Genomic DNA, 23,149 nt, shown 5'->3' on the forward strand with positions numbered 1-23,149 from the left:
ATAACACAGGCGCGTACGTGCATATATTATAACACTCGCACAGAGATGCACACAGTTTGATACACGGAGACAAACATCTCGCGTGGAGCCTAGGCATGCTGTTAGGGCAAGTGTTGTTAGCGAGTGTTGATTAAGGCCGGGATATATATACTGTATACACACAAGATCCCCCGTATAGCCTCTAACAGGCTGTTGGGGCAAGTGCTGTTAGCGAGTAACACACAAACACCAAGACACACACACACACAGAGAGTCGTGTGTCGCGTAGAGACCAGGGATGCCGCATAGGGGGAGTGTGAAGATTGTAAACTGCAGCCCGAGAAGAGCACGCGTGAGACTGCGAATGAGCTTTTGCCGTTTGCGTTGAAGAGGCCGGCGAGTTTGCACGCGCGCGTCTGTGTGGAGTCCACAAGTGGGGAGCGGTGGTGTAGCGGTTAGCGCGCTGCGCTAAGAACCTGACGACCCGGGTTCGATTCCTGCTCACGGTCAACACCAGCGATGATTATCTGAACCGGTCCTGGGCCTCCCCTAGGTCGACTCAGCCTCAAATGAGTACCTGGTGCGATGCGTAAAATATTCGCCACGAGGGATACAAAGGCGGCCGGGCGTGGTGCTGGCCACCCCTCACGCAACTCGAGTGCCATTCTGGCCTTCATAGGCTGCTACTCGCTAACAGCACTTGCACTAGCAGTCTGTTAAAGGCTGTACGGGGGGTCTTTGTCTTTGTGTGTGTGTGGCACCCGTAAGATGTGGCTCGGCATTTTAATGAGGGGATTCAATGCGTAAAATGCACACGTGCAGTACAGCGTTCTTCCTCGTGTCCACGAAATTATTATCACAACTGCTGTCTCGCCTTTGTCGATGAAGCAGTCGTCAATTGTTGTTTGAATCATCAAACGATGAATTGGGCACCTGCGGCCGCGTGTGCGTCCAAGCAAATCGCGTCCGCGAATGACCCTCGCTGTGTTTCATTGACCTCTTAGATCTTGCTCACGAGGGACTTGATGTAGGGGAGGAGGAGAGAGGAGGAGGAAGCCAAGAGGTAGCAAAAGGAAGGAAGATCAAAGAGAGCAGGAACACAGGGAACAGGAGGGGAGGGAGGGAGAGGAGCGCAGAGGGAATACAGGAAGGAGGACACGAGGCACCAGGAGCAGGAGAGGAGAAGGTGTCATCATCACAAACACCAGAATGGAAACCCGTGGCTCCACCACATCCCTCGGTGGGTCTCCTCCCAAGCAGCCCCTCCCGGAGGGGCTTGACGGGAGTCACCCGGACACGGTGAACGCTCCCACCGGAGAAGGAGGAGGAGGTGGTGGAGAAGACGCTACGAGATCACCGGCAGAAGAGGCCCCCTCTGCCGCACGAGAGCCGCTGAGTCGCCGCGTGCGCCTCAACGTGGGCGGCGTGTGCCACGAGGTGCTGTGGCGGACCCTGGAGAGACTTCCGCGGACCAGGCTCGGGAAGCTGAGGGACGCAAGCGTCGATGGAGAGGCGGCGGCCCTCTGCGACGATCACAGCCCCGGGGAGAACGAGTACTTCTTCGACCGTCACCCGGGCGCGTTCACGTCCATCCTCAACTTCTACCGCACGGGCAAGCTGCACATGATGGAGGAGATGTGCGCCCTCTCCTTCAGCCAGGAGCTCGACTACTGGGGCGTGGACGAGATCTACCTGGAGTCGTGCTGCCAGGCGCGGTACCACCAGAAGAAGGAGCAGATGAACGAGGAGCTGCGGCGCGAGGCGGACACGGCGCGCGAGATGGATGCCGAGGTGTTTGACGGCGCGTGCTGCGCGGAAAAGCGCAAGAGGCTCTGGGACCTCCTCGAGAAGCCAAACTCGTCCGTGGCGGCCAAGGTGAGGACGCGAGTTTTGGGAGGTACAGGCGCACGTAGATACATACCAAATGAGCTATGGCGCAGCCCTTCAATTGCTTCGCTCAAGGGCTTCCACTGGAGGGAGCCCGAGATAGCCACATTAGCGGAGGGTTTTGTGGCCAGCACCACGCCTGGCCGCCTTTGTATCCCCCGTGGCGAATGTTTTACGCATCGCACCAGGTATTCATTTGATGCCGAGTCGACCTAGGGGGAGGCCCAGGACCGGTTAAGATCATCATCGCTGGTGTTGACCGTGAGCGGGAATCGAGCCCGGGTCGCCAGGTTCATAGCGCAGCTCGCTAACCCTGCCACGCTGACCGGACGTCTTGGAGGTTACGTCAGTTACCTACGCTTTATCGCATCACACGTGGCCTGCTGATTGACCGGCTGTGGTGTTGTACCCACGTATCCAGAGGCGATGTGCTGTGTGGGGAGGGGGGGGCGGGAGAGTGGGTGGATTGAATAAATGTGCCATTTTTTCAACTGCCGCGCCAGGAGATGGAATCGAACCGGCCTACCTCTGAGTTGCAGCTCCAGGGTGCTGACGATTGCACCTCTGCAGTGGTGGTCATATTGGGGGGGGGGGCGGTGGAGTTGGGGGTGCTGGGTGCACCCTCCCCGCAATGTTCGGAGAGCCAATCAAGTTGACGTTATTGAGGTCACCACACATCGCCATCGCTTCCTTTCCTCTGCCAGAATTCCCAGTGGCTACAACAACTCATTTCCCACAAGAACTGCTCTTACACTCACTTGAAAAAACAACCCATGGAGTTGTGCCGTGAGGGTCAGGATATGGTGATGGGTATGATGATGATGATGACCGTTAGTATGCTTTATGATGATGGGTGTGATGTGGCTGCTCTCCCCACTGATAGCGTTGTGCCGTGAAAGTCTGGATCTGGTGATGGGTATGATGGCGATGATGATAATGGGTATGATGACGATGATTGGTATGATGATGTTACGTGGGGCCTAACATCAGTGGGCAGCCCGCTCAAAAGTGGCCCACTTCGAATCTCAAAGCGCTCGTAACACGCCTTTCCTACGCGGGGACTGGATCTTAACAAACGCCCACTTGGTAAGAACGCGGGAGTTCGTGAGTGGATGCAACAGATGCAACAGACACGCTCCTCTTAGGCGAGTTTACAATTAGACGTGTGTATGTGTGAGAGAGAGAGAGAACCCATTGCTCCACCTACGCTAATGTAACACGTTTCCCCATCCTCACTTTCACCGTACACTAATTTCACTCAAAAAATATGAATGATAATTATTTGTGGTGGGGGAAGGTTGGGGGGGTGGGGGAGAGTTGGAACAGTGGTCAGTCGGCTGTGCTGCGATCACATTAATCTGTAAGTTCGACTCCCCGCCATGGCTAACAGTGGGGGCGAATGTTACTGAATCGGTCTTGGGTTCTGTACCTGAACACAAATGGCACAAAGCGAATGCGCCTAGAGCGAGAAAAACTTGTATTTCACGTCCCCGTGGTTTCGCAACAAAAAAAACCACGCCGCAAAATGTAAACGTAAGTCACATTTTTTTTTATTTAATCCAATTATCAGTCTGGTAAAAGAAAACTGTGGCGAGTGTTGAGCCGCCAGGGATTTCAGGCGGGCTGCTGCCACCATGAGCGCCGGCTAAATGTGTCGGATGTTACGTAACGTGCCGGGTGTGATTGATGGACGTGCCGTGGAGGTGAGGACGCGATGCGCTGCGCTCATTAATCAGTGGCTCGTACTAGACGCGTACAGAGAGTGGGGTCTGTGCAGTCGACGGATTTCGTGGCACATTTTCGAGTAGAACGCGACAAGCGTGAGTGGTTCGTGCGCCCCAACTACAAGGCCCTCTGAATTTCTGAAGATAAATGTCACTAAAGGTGAATAAATGTAATTTAGAATTCGCGTGTGTGTGTGTTGAGCTTCTTTCGCACCGTACGTAGCCAACCGTACTAATCAGAAGTGCGGGGGATGGACAACAAACTAAACAGAAAAAAGAGATGATTTATTGGTGTTTTGTCAACGTGACACGGGCTTTACTGATTGGCCGTGTCGAGTGGTGGAGGGTTGCGACACATTTATAAATAACGCGATCTAACCCCAAAACCTTTATGAAAAAAAAGCTGTTCATAAAGCAATGAGTGTAAGTGTGTATGCTTGTGTGTTTGTTGTTTGTTAGTGGGGAGAATGGTGGCGCAGCGATTAGCGCTAACCGTGCTACGAATCCGATGACCTGAGTTGGATTCCCTGGACACGACGAATGTCAGGTGGCAAGCGACATTTGAACCGGTCCTGGGCCTCCCCTAGGTCGACTCAGTCTTGTATAAATATCGGTCGCAGTCTGGAAACATCAGTCCAGAGGACCCTCCTGAAGACATTTTGAGACTCGGTGAAACTCTCCCGAGCACATGACCGGCATGTACCGCATTCACACTGACACCACAGATCCAACGATAGGACCGCAGACCTTGGGGAAATCATTAACGCCGGTTGCTGCTGGCATGCGATTACCCCGCCCTCCACGTGCGCTACAAATTCCGCAGCACTGGACATAAGCAACACACAGAGGCAGTTGCAAAAGTAAGAAAAAATATTTCAAATTTTTATAATAGCTGCGCCTGACACCATGCACACTCACAAGCCACGCTTGCGTTGACATCCCCGATGCTGGTAGCATGTCGCAATGGTGTGTCGCAAGTAGCCCTGTAATTGCGTTACTCCCAAGAGGCATCCAAAGACCCAGTATCATCTGAACCCACGATGCATCTCTCCCCGAAGTGCCGTTCCATTCATTAGGGTCGGTGTCATCCCGGGTGTATTTCTCGCAGAGTACGGCGGCTTCCGTTCTCTCCTCCTCTCTTTGCCTGCGTCTCGCTGTTACGCGTGTGTGCGTGTTGTGTACGTGAATATGTGTGAACGTTCGTGCGTGTGTGTGTGGAGAGCGGTGGTGTAGCGGTTAGCACTCTGGGCTACGAGCCCGGTTATTCGAGTTCGATTCCCGCTCACGGCCAACACCAATTACGATTACCTGAACCGGTTCTTGTGCCTTTCCTAGGTCGACTCAGACAAAGGTGGCCGGGCGTGCTGCTGGATACCCACCCCCTCGTGTACCGTGCCGGTCTTAATAGGTGCTCGCTAACAGCACTTGCCCCAACAGTCTGTTGAGGCTATACGGGGGTCTTTCTTTGTCTTTTGTATCAGCATTGTTCGTGTAATAAATCACTGGCCGGGGGAGTGTGTGGTCTTGATGAAGTAATGGACTACATTAACAAACGTGAGCTCTCAATGAGGGCCTCTGCGCTCCCAGCAGAGGTGACGGTATTGTAATTGACTGGATCTGGTTAGTGCTAACAAGTGAAGACCGTTCAAGTATGGTGTTCTGAGGCTGGGCGTATTTCTCCCTTTTTCTCTCCGACACACACATGGGATTCATGATGGCCATGACTTTTGTCCGTCATGGCCGTTATTAATCTTTGGTTCGAATCGGTGGTTTCAGCCGCTGCTCGTGATCCAGCCTCTCAAGTGCAGCGAGTTGATGATGTCAGCCTGGGCCACCTGTGACTGCACAGCTTCCCGTCATCTTAAACGTCGTCCGTAAATGTGGCATTCTTTTTTCCACTTTGGAAAATCCATTGTTATTATTATTATTCGGTTTGATTGGCAGTGTATATATTAAAAGGCGTGTCCCTGGTCTGCGTAGAGAGGCCGATTAGGTGGGTGGGTGGTTGGTGGCTGTGCAGGCCCCATAATCCAGCACTGTGGAGGCGAGGGTTGACGGATCGCACAAATGTTGTGAGACTATCTTCCCGTGGGCGTCGAGCAAAGAGCCAGTCCCTGGCTCGCCAACAAGGGGCGCTACAACGAATGTGAACCTCGCCTGTTCCCTCTGCATGCTAAAAAGTAGTGACCCCCCCATCGTGGGTTGTCTCCGGGTGCTCTGGTTACCTCCCAAATGACTGATGACACCTTAACATGTAGAGGACCGCAAAGCTTTGAGGTGGAATTTGGCACTGGCTCACCGCCCGGCTGGCGACCTTCCCCGCTCGCCTTTGGTTCCTCGCGCCTCTGGGTTGTTTTGCCTCTCCCATTGAGAGCGAGCAAATACTGTGCAGTGCGTTACAAGTTGAAAATTATTATTATATATTATTGGTTCTTTCAGTAAAGTCACGTAGAAGGGAAACAATAAAATAATAAAAATATAAAACAATAAAATTCTCACGACGTTTGGACTGCAACACAAGCAATCATCATCAGATGTGAAAACACAGTAAGCTTTAAATCTAAATTGAAAATTATTATTTTATTATTGATGATGATGATCAATTCTATCTGTCGACCATTGCTATGCTGCCATGTCCTGGCACTTGACAGCCCCAAACCGATAACACCTGCAGGAGATCGTGGGTTCGGTCCCGGCCCTGACGCCTGCTGTATATTTGAAGGTTGCATGTATCTCTCCCCATGGTCGCGTGGATTTTTCCTCCACATTGAGAAACACGCGTTTAGAGTATTTGGCAGCTTGCAATGTCCACATGATCAGCCACTTCGTTGGGATATCATTCGTGGCCAAGTCTCTTCTAAAAAAAAGAAAGAGCTGCATAGTTCAGTGGTCCTTAACCTGGTAAAATAAATTTAAAAAATCGTTTAGTTTAGTATGCACCGGTGGCCATCCATTCCAGCAATAACCAAGCCCGATCTCAAGATCCCGTGAGCTCGGACACGTTCAACCACGGTACGATTGTAGTCAAATATACAACAACAAAAACCTTAGATATATATACACACTCTTGCTCTCACGGACGAACCCTCGTGCAGATTTTGTTAATCGAGATTACTCGGCGAGATCTTAATCGCGCGTCATTTAAGATTGCTTAATGGTGTAATTTAGGCACGAGAATGGAACACGCGGATCACGAAGCAGCCGTGTAATTGGATTAGGGATGGACAATCCCAGCATCCGGTGCGTTTGCGAGGATGTTGCGCTCTACTCTGGTTATTTCGGTGAAGTCACGTAGATAGGAAATTCATGTAGAGGACCGCAAAGCTTTGTCGTGGAATTTGGCACTAATTTTCTACCTACGTGACTTTACACGCACATTTACATCATCTGCACCTAGTTTACACAACAAAGGCTCATTCCTAACAGCGTGCTTCAGCCGCACCGAACCTCACAAAAATAATAATATTCAGGGCCTACCTTGGCTCCTCCCACCCTCAACCAGTATATATACAAATACTGTTTTCTTGGAATTTATCTTATTTGATACAGCAATCGTGCTGTGACGGTTCCACCTGAAGACGGAAGCTTGTGCTGCCTCCGAAACGTCGTGATTTTTATTTTATTTTTATTTTACTTCTATTAATTTTAATTTTCTACCTACGTGACTTTAGCGAAAAAAACCTAAGAATATTTACCGAAAGAACCAAAGAGTATGGATTCCGGCAGTCACGAAAGCTTCAAATGAAGATTAATGTTGCCCTGGTTGGGGAGGTGGGCTCGGTCAGGAAGTGTCGTTTCAGTGATTCCACTACGTGGGGGGGGGGGGGGGGGTTGGTGTTGTATCTCTGCGATTTACTTTTCGGGTCGTGCCGCTCGATGCCCCGCGCGACGTCCGACGTTTCGCTCCACGCACTCGGAACTTTGTGCAATTGATAGTGACGTCGTGGGTTCGTGGAGTGAGGGGGGGGGGGGGGTGTTTGATAGGATGCATATGAAACTAACATTTTAACTAAACAATTATTTATTTGATCAGGTAAGGCCCACTGAGTCATATATATATTTTTCAGAAGCGACCGGGCTATCACACATGTAAGCTCAACAAAGTGGCTTATCATCACGTGGAAATGTATTGCAGCCAAATAAATGCTCTGAACGCGTGATGTTGATTCTAAATGCGGAGGGGAAAAAACGGAGGACCCGGAGAAAAATCCACGCGACCATGGGTCAGAATCGGTATCGGGATCGAGCCCACGACCTCCTACATACCAGGCGAGGCGACAGATACGAAGTTGTCATTAAATATACAGGAATGTTTATTTTTTTTCGTGATTCATTTTAGAAAACCCACGTTTGTGAGAGGGGACAACACTCTATCCCACACGCATGGAATAGATGGCGTCCACACTTGCTGTTTTGCCGGATTACAGCCAGCCACACCGCTCGGCACACTACCCCTGGTGCAACTGCACTGCCTACACACTCTATCGCTATGCCACTGACTGTCCTGTACATTTTAAATGTAGCTATGCATTTTAATGAGGAAACACAGCACGTGCACACGGCCCCAACCAAGCGTGTTGCCAAAGCATCCGACTTTGTCCGATGCCAGAAGCTATGCAGCCTTGAGCCTGGTTAGTGCTTGGATGGGTGACCACCACAGGCGGAGCGTGACTTCTATATATATATTTTTTGGCGGGGGAGGGGGGGTCAGAGGTTCGCTTTGTCTCTCACATTAGGAGACGCGCGTTCAAATAATTAATCGTTTAATGTTTTTGTCAACTGCTCAAAATAAAAAAAGGCTTCTAGTTTTGGGGGGCATTTTCCGCTCCCTCCAAAGCTCCACCCATGGTGACCACCATCCATAACCCGGTAGTTCTAGGCTGCGTAGACCGGGCTCTGTGGTAGGCAACAGAGGGCACTGCTGCAATAGCAATAGGGTAGTTGTACGGTACTGCGGTGTACTCTCTATGCCCCCCTGCTCTCAGCCTTCTCCAACCGGCAGAACAACGCACGCGTTCGCTTGGAGTAAGCACGATGCGCACGCACGCCGCTGCCTCTCAGCGATGTGGTCGGCCCTGACAGAGACACCCTCCATTATAGCGAAGGGCAACAATGGCACAAAGAGTCTTGGTGATTTGCCGGAGAGGCAAAGATCCCCTCAATGGGTCTTCGGCCGCGTCCCGGGATAAAGAGTAATTACCCCGCGTGACTTATTTATGGCTGTGGGTTGAACGCGATGGGAGAACGACGCAACGCTAACTTTCTCTCTCTCTCTCTCTCGCTCTTGCAAACCTGAGTTCGACTCCCAACGGCGCATCACGTGGACGATGAGCAGACTGTAGAGACTATATGAACTCGACACGGAATGGTGAAGTATGCCCCCCAACCCCTCCAAAATAATAAAAAAAACTCGCATGACTGACACAGCAGAGTTGGGTCACCTGTAACGCGGCAGGGGATTGGCAGATGGTCGTAACAATATGCAAATGATGTGCTCGTTGGATATTTAGGTTGATGGAGCTTGTACTGCCGTACAAACGAGATGGGCGGGGAGGGGGGGGGGTGATAAAAAAATAATTAATGCTGGAATCGACTTGGTGCGACGATTCATCGAATCGCTCGTGGTGCGGGCCAGGGGGGGGGGGTGAGGGTGGGTGGTAGTGGGGGCGGGGGGGACCCTGTCTCTTCCTCGCTCTCTCCGAGGTGTTGCACGTGGTTCAGCTACACCACCTGCACCATCACCCATTAGCGGTCGCCGTGCCACTGACGGCGAGTGGACAGGGCAGTGCTCTACACGCCTCCGTCCGTGCGGGTCACACGGAGAGTGGCCCCCGTGGCGTCACCACGGGGGCCGGGAGAGGGGAGGGTGCAACTGGGCTTTTTATTTCCCAGGTAAGCTGATCCCAGCGATGATCCGTCACGCATTTTGGTTCCCCGGCGTCAATCCCGACGTCAAATCGGCGGGCAGATTATTCCGGCTGGGCTGATGGCGATGTCGCTGATGTCCTCTGCCCCCCCCCACACCCTCCCACACCCCCATCTCCTCTGGCCGGGCGACGGCTCTCCTCTCCCTGACAGCGGCTGCATCACTGTGCGATGCGCAAGAGCTGGGGGTGTCGGGAGGGGATGATGGGGGTGATGGGGGTGACCCATGGCAACGACCCGTGCCGCAACGCCGTGCGTGGGCGCGCGCGGAGAGGCAGGCAGCGCGTGGGGTTGCAGAGACGGGAGGATGGACACGGGAGAGAATCAGAATGTGTATTTAGGCTGCAGGAGGAATCCGGTGAGCTGTAAAGCTCTTTTTTTCCGACAAATGTCTAGTCATGGGCGGCTCAGCGAGTGACACAAGCCAAGCGATGCGACAACAAAACCAAACAACAGGAGTGCAGACATTGAGAAAAGGGTAAGCAAGTCACGAAATATTAAGTAAATAACGCATTAATTGATGTCCGATGTATGAAGAAAGAGAGTAAAGGAGATTCTGGGACGGCGGGAGAGGAATCGCTTCGGCAGTGGCGTATCGATCGAGTGTACAGGCGGTGCAACTGCACACAGGGGCCCCGTGGGCCGCTGTAGGGGCCCAGGATGTGGCCGACGAATAAGCAGAGACATTGGACAGGGGGGCCCTTTAATTAATTCCTTGCACCGCGGTCCATATCAATCACGTGACACCACTAGCCCACCTCGCCCACTCCCATCCCCGTATCTGGCAGGGGCACCCCTAAATGATTTAAGTCAGGACAACAGCCGAACCCCCCCCCCCCCCCCCCCCTCCAGCCAGTAAAATATCTGCTCTGGCTTTAAAGGATTATCGACCAGTGTTTGCCCTTTGACCCTAGGAACATCAACCCCGTACAAATAACTAAATATATAAATAAACGATACTGATTTCGTGGTCAGTCTTTGAAGCTTCTGCGGCATCGGTCGGCGTCGGCTTCGGTGGCCGAGTGGAGCACGCTGCCATCGCGCCGATCGGATCAATCGGGGCATGGATAACCACCATAATCGTCATCGTCATTATCATTATGGTCATCATCGTCATGACGCATGGATTCTTCTCAATTGCATCCCCAGTCCGGCCACCCTGCAAGCGTAACCATTGTGGCGTGGCCGCGCGAGCTAATCAATGCTGCTGCCCTTACAAGCGGCGGCTTGTTAGGAGGGCGATTGTCACTTCTGTGTACACTCGCGTTTGAACTTAAACCTGATTTTCCTCTCGTTGCTGCTCCAATCAATTTTCGATTTTCTCGGGCAATAAGGGCGGAGGGAGTGACCCAGACACAACTCGGATATTGCAAAGCCTGCAGAAAACTACGCTATGAATGTCTGTTTATTGTTATACCTTCATTGAAATTTGTATCAATGTGACCTTTTTCCCATTATCAAAAATGATGAAGAACGAGAATAGGTTTTAACCTTTCTGGCGATATTGAAAATGATGAAAAATAACAATAGGTTTTAGCCTTCCTGGAAATATTGGCAACATTGCCAGAAAGGATAAATGTTTAGCTTGTTGTCCTGCCCCCCCCCCCCCCTGCACCTCCGATTTGGCGCTGTTGGCTACGTACGGTGCGAAAGAGGTTCAGCGTGTGTACACAGCACGCACAGACGGGGTTTGAAGACGCGGGGCTGCGCGGCTTGGAGACCGCTTTGGTTCGCTTGCCGACACCACGGCGGTTGACTCGAGCTCCGAGTCGCCGGCCCTCGACGAGCGAGGAGCGGCCACTAAATAGAACAAACGACGCCCGCCAAAGGGGCGCAAATGAGCGTTAGTTGATCCGCGAGCTGGATAATCCTCCCCGCAGATGAGCGAGAGTTGGCAGAAGTAAAAACAGTCAAACACATTCCTGCAGAGGGAGCTGGTAGGAACGTTGGGTTGCTCGGTCAATGGCCAGGGTCAACGGCGGCGTCGTGTATTCCGCAAATATGCCCGACTGTGAGGGCGGGCACAAGCCGGCGTGAGTAGGTTAAACGTTGAGTTTTATAAGGTCACCACGAGGTGACCAGCTCCTCCCCAACCCCTCCCACCCACCCCTCCCCACCCAGCCCCACCTTTCCCATTTTTGGATGCACGACGGACAGACGGACACAATAATCCCCTGTGGGCTGGTGGAACCAGGAGGTTCCTATCAGTATAATAATTACACGTACGTTATGGGGAGCAGCGGTGTGGGGCTACGGTCGGCACGCAGCCCTGCGAGCCCGTCGGCCTGAGTTTGATTCCTGAACCACGGCTCACATCAGTGGCGCATGATGTTTAAACTCGGAATCAATATATTTATTTACACTGGAGGAAGCCGATGAGCTTTAAAGTTCTTTTTTCACAGATGTCAAGTAAACCGCTCCTGGGTCTCCCCTAGGTCGACTCAACCGTACCAGAGCTGATGCAATGTGTAAACATCAGCACTTGGAGGTTAAAGGGGGTCGGGTGTGGTGCTCTGTTGGACACAGCGCCCCCTTCGTGAGCCGTGCTGTCCTTAAGAGGTTCTCGCTCACAGCACTTGCCCCAACCGACTTTAAGGCTAAATGGGTGATCTTTGTGTGTGTGCGCGCGCGTCTGCGTCTGTTTGATAAATCCGGCTTATTGCAGAATGATTCTTAACTTCCCCGAACAGACCAAGCTAATGAGTCTAAATGGAATTAAACTACTCCGGTAACTTTTGACACAATCATTACATTGTTCACCGAGGAAGCCCATTTGTTTCATTTTGCCAATTCGAAAAATCCAATTCCCCCCCACTCCTCCTACTCCCTCCCCCCCCGAGTCGTGAACCAAAAAAAAGAGGTGCAAAAATTCCGCGTCAAATTTAGGCTGCACGTGAACGCCGAGCGGAGGCATGAATATTTAACGGAGAGTGGCTTATGTTCCTTTAGCCCTCGTCTTCCGAGACGTTACGTAGCTGAGGCGACACGCTGTTTTTGTATTTCGACTCCGTAATATTTGACGGGCAATAAGTCTCGCGTAAAAACAAACGCTAAATTTACATTTAAATATATTGCGCGTACGCATATATAGGACTGGCGTTTGGTGCTAGAGCCATGATAGTTTTTTTTCCTCTCTCTCAACGCTTTGACAAGTGAGTGACATGTTCCAATAGCTCTGTATCGGATTTGTGTCTACGGTTATAATTAAAAACGGTTCGCAGGTTTAAAGTTAGGACGATGGTCTCAGTCCCGTTCTTCAATGTGCTCAAGACATACACAAATAAACATTTCTCTTTGAAGTGCCCTGGCGATAATTTAAGCGTTTTCATGCCGCTATTGATTTGCTTAGAGACGCTTGCTCCGTCAGTGGCCGTTATTCAAGAAAAAACTAAAAAAAGCACAAGTGAGAAACGCAACAAAACAGTGCAATGCCAGTTTGGGGGAGGGGGGTTTGTTTTTTGAGAGAGCGGGCGAGAGGGAGAGAGTTCGTGACCCGACGGTTGAACAGCGGACAAACAAAAAAAATTAACCCGTAAAAACAAAGTTTTTCACTATAAATCCTTTATATGCATGGCATCGGTTTTATTTTATTATTCATTTCTGTTTTTCTTGAGTAAGAGTTTCATTTTTATCACATTGGTATTTTAAATTAAATATGACATATTTTTTTTTTCTAAAAAGTGGAAAATTTTGAAAAAAAAATTTCCCAAAAATAAATTGTCATGCACAACGAGTGTGTGCAAAATGTCAGCTCGATTGGATCACGGGAAGTGGGTTAAAAAACGACCGAAAGATTTGCACGGTCATAAGCGCGCAAGCAAGCAAGCAAGTAAAGGATTTATAAAAACATTTAATGAAGAGAACAACTCTGAGACCATCGCCTCAATACCATCTGCCAGGAGTCACAAAGTGATTAAATATTGAGCGACTACCATCGAGTGCGCGACAGTACACGTTCGGACAAGGTGAAGAGAGAGAGAGAGGGAGGGAGAGAACGAGAGTGGGGATTGGAACCCATTGATCATCCATCGTTTGCGACCGACTGCGCATATGGCTGTGTTCGTGAGACTGAACCCACTCACACAGCCAAGGTCGGGTTTCATGTGGGGACCCCTCGTCGTGTCTCCGTCCTGCCTCATGCCTGAACCTGCGTTGGTGTACGGTGTTTTTCTTCTGCAATATTTTGCTGTCTTTTCTTGGATTTTCTGTTTGCACTCAGTCACATTATCACATTAAGATGTTTTTTTTGTTCATGTTTTAGTTTTTTGTATGTTGCGGTTGCACCCGATTCAAGAGCCGATATCTCACAGGGCTATACCTAATAAATGAACTTGAACTTGGGGCATGAACACCGAATGGCAACAGAAGACCCCCCCCCCTTGTGCCTGCTGGAAATAAGTGTGTGTGTGTGGGGGGGCGGGGGGGTTTACGCGTCCACATTATTTTTGAAAGTGCAGGCAGAGTGTACGGAGTGCTGTACACCTTCACGGCGGCACGGCGAGGCGGGATGATTGCCGACAAAACTCGTGAGTCATTAGCGCACCTCACTTCATTCCACCTTCTAATCAAGGGCGCGGGTCTCCGTGATCGGTCATCCTCGCAGCGGCGTTTGGCTCACCGGGCGATCACCGCATCACGTGGCGCTTTCAGATGCGCTTCTGCGGCCGTCTGGAACGCGCTCTTCCTTTTGGAAATTAGGAAGCCGCTGGGAGCTACGCCACTTTTAAATCATCTCGATTGACAAACTCATTTCTTTAGGTGTTCTTGGTTCTTTCGGTAAAGTCACGTAAATAGAAAACGAAAAAAATAAAAGCAAAACGTGACTTTACCGAAAGAACCAAAGAATATGAATTCCTGCAGTCACGAACGTTTTAAGTCTCATTTCTTTAGAACCGCTTTTGTGTATAGTTTGTAGTCCTTTCCCCGCACCTCCGATTAGCACGTGTACAATCGAGGGGGGGATTTATGCAGTAGCAGCGGGGTTCACGTTGCCACCCTGCGGATGAACCCACAACCCACTCATTGTTCAAGACCAACTTGACCAGAGTAGAACAATCCGTGTCGTCCTTTGCTATGCGGTCGTAAATTTTGACTTGCCTAATCAGAGGAAATTTATGTTGGCATTTAGCGCGCAAGTGTGGATCATCTGGGTGTCAGCCTGCGCTGCCTGACTGCCCTTTGTGAGCACACGTTATGTGTAATTCACTGCGTGTGTGTCTTGTCTGCGTGTGCGTGCGTGTTTGTATTTGTGCAGGGAGGGGGGGGGGGTCGTAGCTGTTAGCGCGCTGCGCCATGAACCTGGCGACCCGAGTTTGATTCCCGCTCACGGCCAACACCAGTGACGATTATCTGAGCCTATCCTGGGCCTCCTATTAGGTCGACTCGGCCTCAAATGAGTTCCTGGCACGTGTGTGAACATCACCACTGGGGAGACAACGGTGGCCGGGTTACGTGCAGGCCACTCGCCCCCTCGTGTACCGTGCCGGTCTTCATAAGTGCTGACCAACAGCTCTTGCCCTAAAAATCTGTTCAGGCTATACGTGAGATCATTATCTTTGTATTCATGGAATGGTATGTAAGCGTTTACGAGATGCAATCGTTGGGATATGGGCCCCATGACCAGCCCTCTCCAACATTCGTGGCCACTTGCACCGCATGAGCCTCCCGTGGTCGTCTCCAAGTGTCAACTCGGGTTCAATGGTCCAACAGGAATCGTGTTGACCGGCTGTTGCGGAGGCTCGCGGTTCGATGTTGAGCGGCCACCACGGTCATTCCTGCAGGTGTGTGTACTCTCCAAAGGAGAATACGCACCGTCTGATTCACAACGCAAGTTCTAGACGGCGTGGCGTCATTCGCAAGATTTCGGCCCCCGCTGTGTTGCGGCGTCAAATTGAAAAAAAAAACAATACTCTCGAATTACTCATTTGCAATCATCGCTCGCTCCCTGCTGTGAGAAACAAGCCGTGACACTCAGCGAGGCTTTCCTGGGCTATCGAGCAAATTGACAATAACAATACGGTTCGAAAGAAATTCAACACGCGTACATACCGCGTGATTGCGAGATCGTTTGTGTGGAGTTGTGGGAGAGTGGTGGAACTATGCTTCGTGCACTGCTGGACAATCTCCAGCAGCCTGGGTTCGATTCCTGGCCACAGCTGTTGTCAAGTGACACGTCAACTCGGCCTGAAGTGAGTAACCGATGCGGTGTGTTTGCGTGAGCACCAGAAGTCAACAAGTGGTTGACTCACTCTGCCGCGAGTAATATCAGGACAGCCTCTGGATCTCCCCTAGGTCGACTCGGCCTTCAATGAGTGTACCTGCTACTGGCTGTGAACATTCGCGTCGCGTGACACTGAACGGGGCCCAGGGCACGGTTCCGACCACGCCACCTTCCTCGTGGCGTTTCCGGCTTGTTGCGACCCTCGCTGCCAGTACTTGCCCCAGCAGTTTGCATGGCCGTAGAGGGGAAATCTTCGCCTTTGTCGTACGAATTTGGTTTACGTGAGATTTTATTTGTATCACTTGATTTGTACGTGCGGAGCGGATGGCGTTTCTCTCGCAAAAAAGCCATGGAACACACGAAAATCGAGCTGCTCCAGTGACCGAGGAGTCGAGTGACAGCGGCAATAATGACGACTGTGTATCCATTTCGCAGCCCGCTATTCCACCGGTTTTAATTAAAGCTTCACAGAGAGACAGAGAGAGAGAGAGGGGCTTTCGCGATCTGCTCAGCGATTCTCCACCACGCGCTCACTGCTAGCCCCTTGCTACGTCATTGCTTAACGATTCTGCACCACGTGCCCCAATGCTAGCCCCTTGCTACGTCATTGCTTAACGATTCTGCACCAGGTGTCCACCGCTATTCTCTCGCTACGTCATCGCTTAACGATTCTGCACCACGCGCCCACTGCTAGCCCCTTGCTACGTCATCGCTTAGCGATTCTGTACCACGTGCCCCATCACTATCCCCTCGCAACGCCATCGTGCTACCCACATCATGCAAGTGCGCCAGCCTGCAACGCACCCTCGTTTTTAACCCCCCGCCTGTCACACGCGAAGGTTTTTTTTTCTCTCTTTCTCTCCGGGCACTTCGGTTTCCTCCCCACGTCTGTAATAAACACGCGGTAGTTGGCTCAAAACATCTCAACACACACGCACGCACGCGCATCCCTTGCCGTGTGCAGGAGCGGAGTGGTGCACCACCGCCGTGTTTGTGAATCGGACAGCGGAGTCGTCATCCGTTACAGAGTTCTCGAGTGCAGCCGAGACGACGGTTCCAGTCTGTCCCACCGACAAACAAATAACAATGTCGTTTCGGTATTTAATTTGGTATGATACAGCTCTGAACGGTTGTGATTGGCTCGCAAAGAACACTGTTGACAGGGCGTGTGGAAACGTCTCCAGTAGCCGTAGAGAGAGGGGGCTTAAAGTCACTGCAAGAATTGGTTCCGTGGATTTAATTATCGAGGGCTGGTCTCTGATCTGGGGGAGGTCACACAGCCGGCTGCAGAACGCCAATAGAATACACACTCGGAACGTAATGGGGAGGAAAACCCCGAACCTAAATATACATATGGATGTATTTACATATTTAAAGTCACAATTTACATACCGACCAGCTGCGCAGTCATTCCAAATTGCAGGCATCGCTGGCTTTGCTAATTCCAGCCTCGCTGGCAAGAGCAAAAGAGATCGCACAACTCTGCTCTGCTTCTTGCACAGAAATGTCACTGTCGGTGTCACCCTGCCCGGTCCATGTGCCACGCCAGTTTCTGTCCCCAATGTGCTACGCCAGAGAGATCATTCATTAGCTTGTCAGCCGGGGGAACCAATTTACCTAACAATGGATTTTCAAAGAGGAAACTCGCCATAGTCAGTGCGCATTTTATTTATTTATTTAGTTCCTCGTGCTTTTCATTCATTATGGTGGCATGCACTGCACGCTGCGCCTTTGACTATGAACACAAATGAGACGATCACGTCTCGGTAATGTTCCCTGCTGTTGATGCGCAGGCGTGTCTCAGCATGCGAGCGTGTGTGTGTGCGCCGTGCTGGCCAGCATAGGTGCTACTCGCTCACATGATCTAAACCGGTCCTGGGCCTCGCCTAGGTCGACTCAGCCGCCAATGAATACCCGGTGCGATGTGTCAAAACATCGCCACTCGAGATGCAAAGGGAGCCGGGCGTGGTGCTGGCCACCCACTCCCTCGTGTTCCCTGTTGGGGTGCCTTGAGGTGGATGACCAACATAGGTGCTCCGCGAACAGCACTTGCCCCAACAGTCTAAGGCTATAGGTGTGTGCGTGTGTGTGCTTTTATCAATTGGTGCATCGGCCAGTCATCTCAGTCGACCCGTGGCACCGGAGTCTGCCCCTTGACCTCCTGCCAGCGGGCGTTCGACACTTCACGTAGCCTCGACGTGCACATCGCCTGGCACAGGCGCCGTTGTGACGGCACCGCCACTTAGTGGTGAATGGCGGTTGTTGTCAGCTGCCGTCACGCTCGTTTCTCGGCGGCTCCTCGCAGCGTGCGCCTCCTCCGGCGGGTCCCCTCGTGCGCTCGGCTGCGGTCGCTGCGTTTCAACGCCAACGGAGAGTGCGCGTGACTCATTCGGGCTCGGTACGGGAGGCACCGCCACCACCACCGCCACCACCACCGGCGAACACAACGCTCGCTCGCGGTGGCGTAACGAGGGTGGGGACAGGGGGTGCCTTGCCCCCCCATTCCTGTCCAGTGGCAAAATCTACGAGTTGGGCCCCCCTTGCCAACCACCGAAAGATAATTATTATTATTATCATCTAGTAATTATATTTATATAGTGCTTTTCATCAAGGATCTCAAAGCGCTGGCCTAGGACACAGCAGCAACAGACAATCAGCATATAAATAATATGACACGTACATTTTTTATCATTTCCTAAAAGAACTAAACATTCAATGAGCAGAAGCGTATACGTAGATATGTTTTGAACAAAAGTGTAAAAGAACAACAATTTATTTTTGCGACGACGGAGCGCCCTTGCAGCGTTAAATATCCGAGACCGTGAGCGTAACGATGCCACGAGGCAAGAGGAGCCGTGATTTATAACAGCCCCGAGGTGCGACTGTGCAAGTCAAATATTGGCGCCCCACCTGACCGATTGCCGCGCACCCCCTTAGCTGATAATGTCGTTACGCCCCCCTGGACGTTCATCATTAGTTATTTAACAAACGGGCGATGTACAATCACGCCTCCCTCCCTCGCCCGCGCCCCGCACGCTTCCTCTGGATGAATGTAACGATTCGACGTGGAGCTTTTGGCGCTCGCTTGGCAGTGGCTGAGCGCGAGCTCCAACTCAAACGCCGGCAGCGAGATGGCGAATTACGAGCGGTGTCATTGTGCGGCCCTTTGAAAATACGTTGCAGCCCTTCGCGCCTTTGGCTTATTAATTCCTGAGCATCAAAGTCGGCGCCTACGCATTGCAGACGAACGTCTCACCCCCCCCCCCAATTCTTCGATGACAATTCCCTCCTCGGTCGGAGTCCATTACTCACCTGCCTTCGCACCGATTGGTTCAAACTGCACGTGCTTCACCGTGATTGGCTACTGGGGGTGCTCGCGTTGCCGCGGTTCACGTGACCGGCTGGGGAATGTGCCGGGGGCGTGGTTGACACGGGGCTGGGCTATATTGCTCAGTCAGCCTCGGTCTACGCCTGGCTTGTGTCATGAGCATGGGCATTGAAATGACACAAATGGGATGGGTTCATTGACACCCGGATCCGCAAACAAACAAAAAACACGGCAGATGTGGATAGTTCTAAATTTGAAGCTTTCGTAAAGTCACGTAGGTAAAAAATAAAATAAATGAAAAGAACTAAATTAAATCACGACGCTTCGGGCGCAACACAAGCGTCCTTCTTCAGGTGGGGACAACGTAGCAAAAGCACAACCGCTTATGTGGATAGCTAATGCACAAAGTGCACAGTCAAAGACTATTGCGGCTACTGACCGCGGCTACGGAATCCAAACCGTGTACCACATGACAGCATTATCATTGTTATTATCACAACCACTGGCGGAGCCATTGGGGGGAGGGGGTGACACGCCCCCCCCCCCCCCCCCCAATGATCCGATCTAAATCCCTAATTTCGATCGGATCATTCAAGTTGAATAGTAATAAATCGGCATTTTGTGACCCCCCACAGCCACTCTGTAGCTTATTATTACGTGCCAGGGACTCTATGAGATGATAGGACAATATTCTGAGTCCATAATTGGCAATAAGTAACGGCAAAGCGGTTATAGGTGACTGACAGAATTGCGCGCAGTTGCGTATACAGCACGCGACTTCCCTGAAGGCATCAACACCTTCAGCGAGCGCGATGCCGATCACACAACGCGGTTCGAATTCGACCCTCGATCGATGGCTGCGCCATCGCCGCACACGCGTCGAATAAAACGCAAGGGACAAGTCCTTACTTACACGTGGGCTAATTAAGGGCGCTTTCAACGGTTTTACTTAACTTTATTCCGCTGTTTGTCCGGGTCAAATCTTGTAATTAAAAATGTGTCCAATTCCCGTTGTCCAAGCAAGTTCACATTTTGCACACGTACTCGGATCCGGTGACAATGCATGCCTGTATCAAAAGCGGCATCAATTCATCAATTAATTAGCTACTTTTAAGCAATTTACATTTTGTATGGACGCCTTATTATATATATTTGTATCGGTCAAAAACGCCGTGGTCCCTAAGCTGTGGAATCGGCTCCCACAAAAAGCAGGCGCCGCGTGCGATGATGGACGCTTGTGTTGCGCCCGAAACGTCGTGATTTGTTTTATTTTATACCTACGTGACTTTACCGAAGGAACCAAAGAGTATTGACGTACTTCTCGACCGTGAGTTAAACGAAGTTGTTAATAAAACAGTTGTTTAAAAAAACATTTTTAAAGGAGTTTATTTTTGGGTTAGATCGGGTAAATGTAAATGTGTCGTTAATCCACCACGACCCGACACAGCGTGTTGTGGGTTTACTCTTCAGCACACCGGTCTGCTCAAGTGGTAACTAATTATCACGTTTTGTTTAGGTGACAAAAACCTTACTAATTGGCTGTGTCGGGCTGCGGGTGGGCTAACGAGACACTCTTGTATTTACGTGATCTAACCCAACATTTGTTTTAGTTATTATTGAGATGTTTGGCCAATACCAGTTACAGTGCATGGTTTTTTAAATAAACAATGGCATGACGTCGGAAGATCTGCAAGGAAACCCATGCGGAACAGGGGAGGAGACTATACAAACTCCACACAGAAACGCTCCCGAGTTGGGAATCGAACTCGGGTTGCTACTTTCTGCGGGGCACGAGTGTCACCATTGCGGCACACTGCCGCCCACGAGCACTTTCCCCACCACGGACCCCAACGAGGAATATGCCGGTGACCAGTCTGCAAATCAGCAACAACGTTCAAGCAATTAAATTGAACGGCTAAATCGCTCGCAGCTGAATCTCGAATGGAAGAGAAAAAAAGGAGAATAATTAATTGAGCCATTATTCCACAACGAGAATATCTCCCGCAGATGAAGGCAGCGCGGCCAGACCAAAGCTGGCAGGCAAAGATTAAACCGACAAAGCAAATCCTTAGCCAGAGTGTTACTGCCCCTGCAGAGCCCCGATGTAATCCTCCCAAAACGTCTCGGGTTTATAGATTGAGCAATATAAAACAGCGTGCACATTCGAGTGAGCCAAGATCACGCTCTGTGCATGACAAGACCAACATCAGCATTTTCAAGTCTAACGATCAGTACAGTGTATACACCGCAATCGTATAATGCACTTGGAAATTACAGTACAGAACGTCGAGAGAAGGGACAAAGAGAACGCAAGTGAATTAAATGTGCGACGTTGACCCAAGCGAATTTGAGTGAGGAGGGACGTGACACACATCATGGCCAGGAAGGGAACGGCGGCTCATGGTCAAGACTGATACCAGATTGGCAGTCAAAGGAGGGAACGGACTGCAGAGATGATTATGGCTTGACGGAGGGGAAGCCCACATCCAGCAGTGGATAAATAATGGCTGCTGCTGCTGCTAATGATGATGGTACAATGTAATGATTAATTTCCGGGGTGAAATTACTTTGCTGCCTGTGAGCGGTGAAGAAAAAAAACAAACGCAGAATACAATTCTCATGTCGGAAGAGGAGTCAGACGCTCGGGGTGTGGGGTAGGCAGCGCCGCGTGAGCGAGGAAGATTGCGAGCTCCGATGATTGACAGACGTGCAATGAGGTGGGAGGGGGAGGATAATGAGAAGGAGGGGAGTGGTCGGCCTATAACAGCTGGCGCTTTAGAAGCGCTGTGCACCCGTGTTCCGCCCTGTCTGATGAACGACCCAGGTTGTGTAAGTCACCGTTTCACAAGGAGGAGATTCCCCACACAGCCATGCGGACTCTTTGTGAAAGTGTTGTTAGGAAGCGCCTTTTGAGGCCAGCGCAACACACGGGGATGCCCAGCACTCAATCCGGCTCGAACTGCCTTTTTTGCTGATATATATATTTGTACTTAATGAGAAGCAAGCGGACAATTTCATATGATAATCACTCACGTTCGTTGGGCGTGGAATCAAACACACACAACTCTCGGTTTCGAAAGCGATAGCGTGCTAACGACCCACACTGATCCACTGCTCTCCCACGAAGACAAATACGCATACGCACCAGCACAAACACACAGGCACGCACATGTACAGTACTAACACACACACATACACGCTAATACAACAAAGACAAAGATACCCCTATAGTTTTAATAGACAGTTGGGAAAAGTGCTTTTCGCAATCACCTATGAAGGCCGTAACGCCACACGAGGGGGTGGGTGACCAGCGCCACGCCCGGGCTGCCTTTGTCTTCCGCGTGGCCATCTTCACACACCACGCCAAGCACCCATTTGAGGCTGAGTCGATCTAGGGGAGACCCACGACCGATTCAGAAAATCGGGGCGGGGGAGGGTGGCCCACACAGACACACATCTCACCGTGACACGCGCACGCACGCCACGTAGGAAACCAATCCACGTCTCCCTCAACCCCCACCCTGCACGGAACCATTGCCCCTGAGCCGGGCGGTCGCCTCGGCTACGTGAGCACCTGGGCTCAACACCTGCTGCACACCTGGGACTCAGGGCAGCGGTGTGCGCGTAGGGCAATGCTGGCTGGCTGCCTGGCTAACACACGTACATCCTGGGGAGATGTGGGGACAGTGGGGGAAATGGAGCTTCTGCCAAACGGCGGAAAGTGCAATTAAGGAGCACCAGCGTCGATGTCCCGCTTGTTGCGTTCGCTGTGTCACGTGGGCGATCGGCACGTCACAAAGAGAGGCCACGTGTTTGAGTTGTTTGTCGTTGGCGTGTTGTTTCGTTGTTGTTGTTGTTGTTTATATTTGCTCCTCACTCGGGTTGCCAACTCTTTCTGAAGCTATTCCTGGAGATTTGTTGTTGTTGTTTCGATTTAAAGCTTTCGTGACTGCAGGGATTCATATTATTGTTTTATTTGTATTATTTTATTGTTTTTTCCCTTCTACTTGACTTTACCGAAAGAACCAAGAATATGTTGTTATTGTTGTTGTTGTTTCTCCAACAACGTGACGTCACGTTGTTAAC

The 23,149-nt window shown here is 51.0% G+C and overlaps 1 protein-coding gene across 1 annotated transcript in view; it reads left to right on the plus strand.

Moving 5' to 3' along the window:
• Positions 1-1,162: 1,162 nt before the first annotated feature.
• Positions 1,163-23,149, plus strand: part of KCNB2 (potassium voltage-gated channel subfamily B member 2) — a 101,447-nt gene continuing 79,460 nt past the window's right edge. The window contains exon 1 of the mRNA XM_061562331.1: positions 1,163-1,854. Within this exon, the coding sequence (XP_061418315.1) occupies positions 1,189-1,854 (666 nt within the window). The 5' untranslated portion in view covers positions 1,163-1,188. The remainder of the gene's footprint in view (positions 1,855-23,149) is intronic.

The sequence above is a fragment of the Lethenteron reissneri genome, chromosome 29 (assembly GCF_015708825.2).
Source record: "Lethenteron reissneri isolate LAM-NWPU_2019-01 chromosome 29, ASM1570882v1, whole genome shotgun sequence".
Classification (NCBI taxonomy): Eukaryota; Metazoa; Chordata; class Hyperoartia; order Petromyzontiformes; family Petromyzontidae; genus Lethenteron; species Lethenteron reissneri.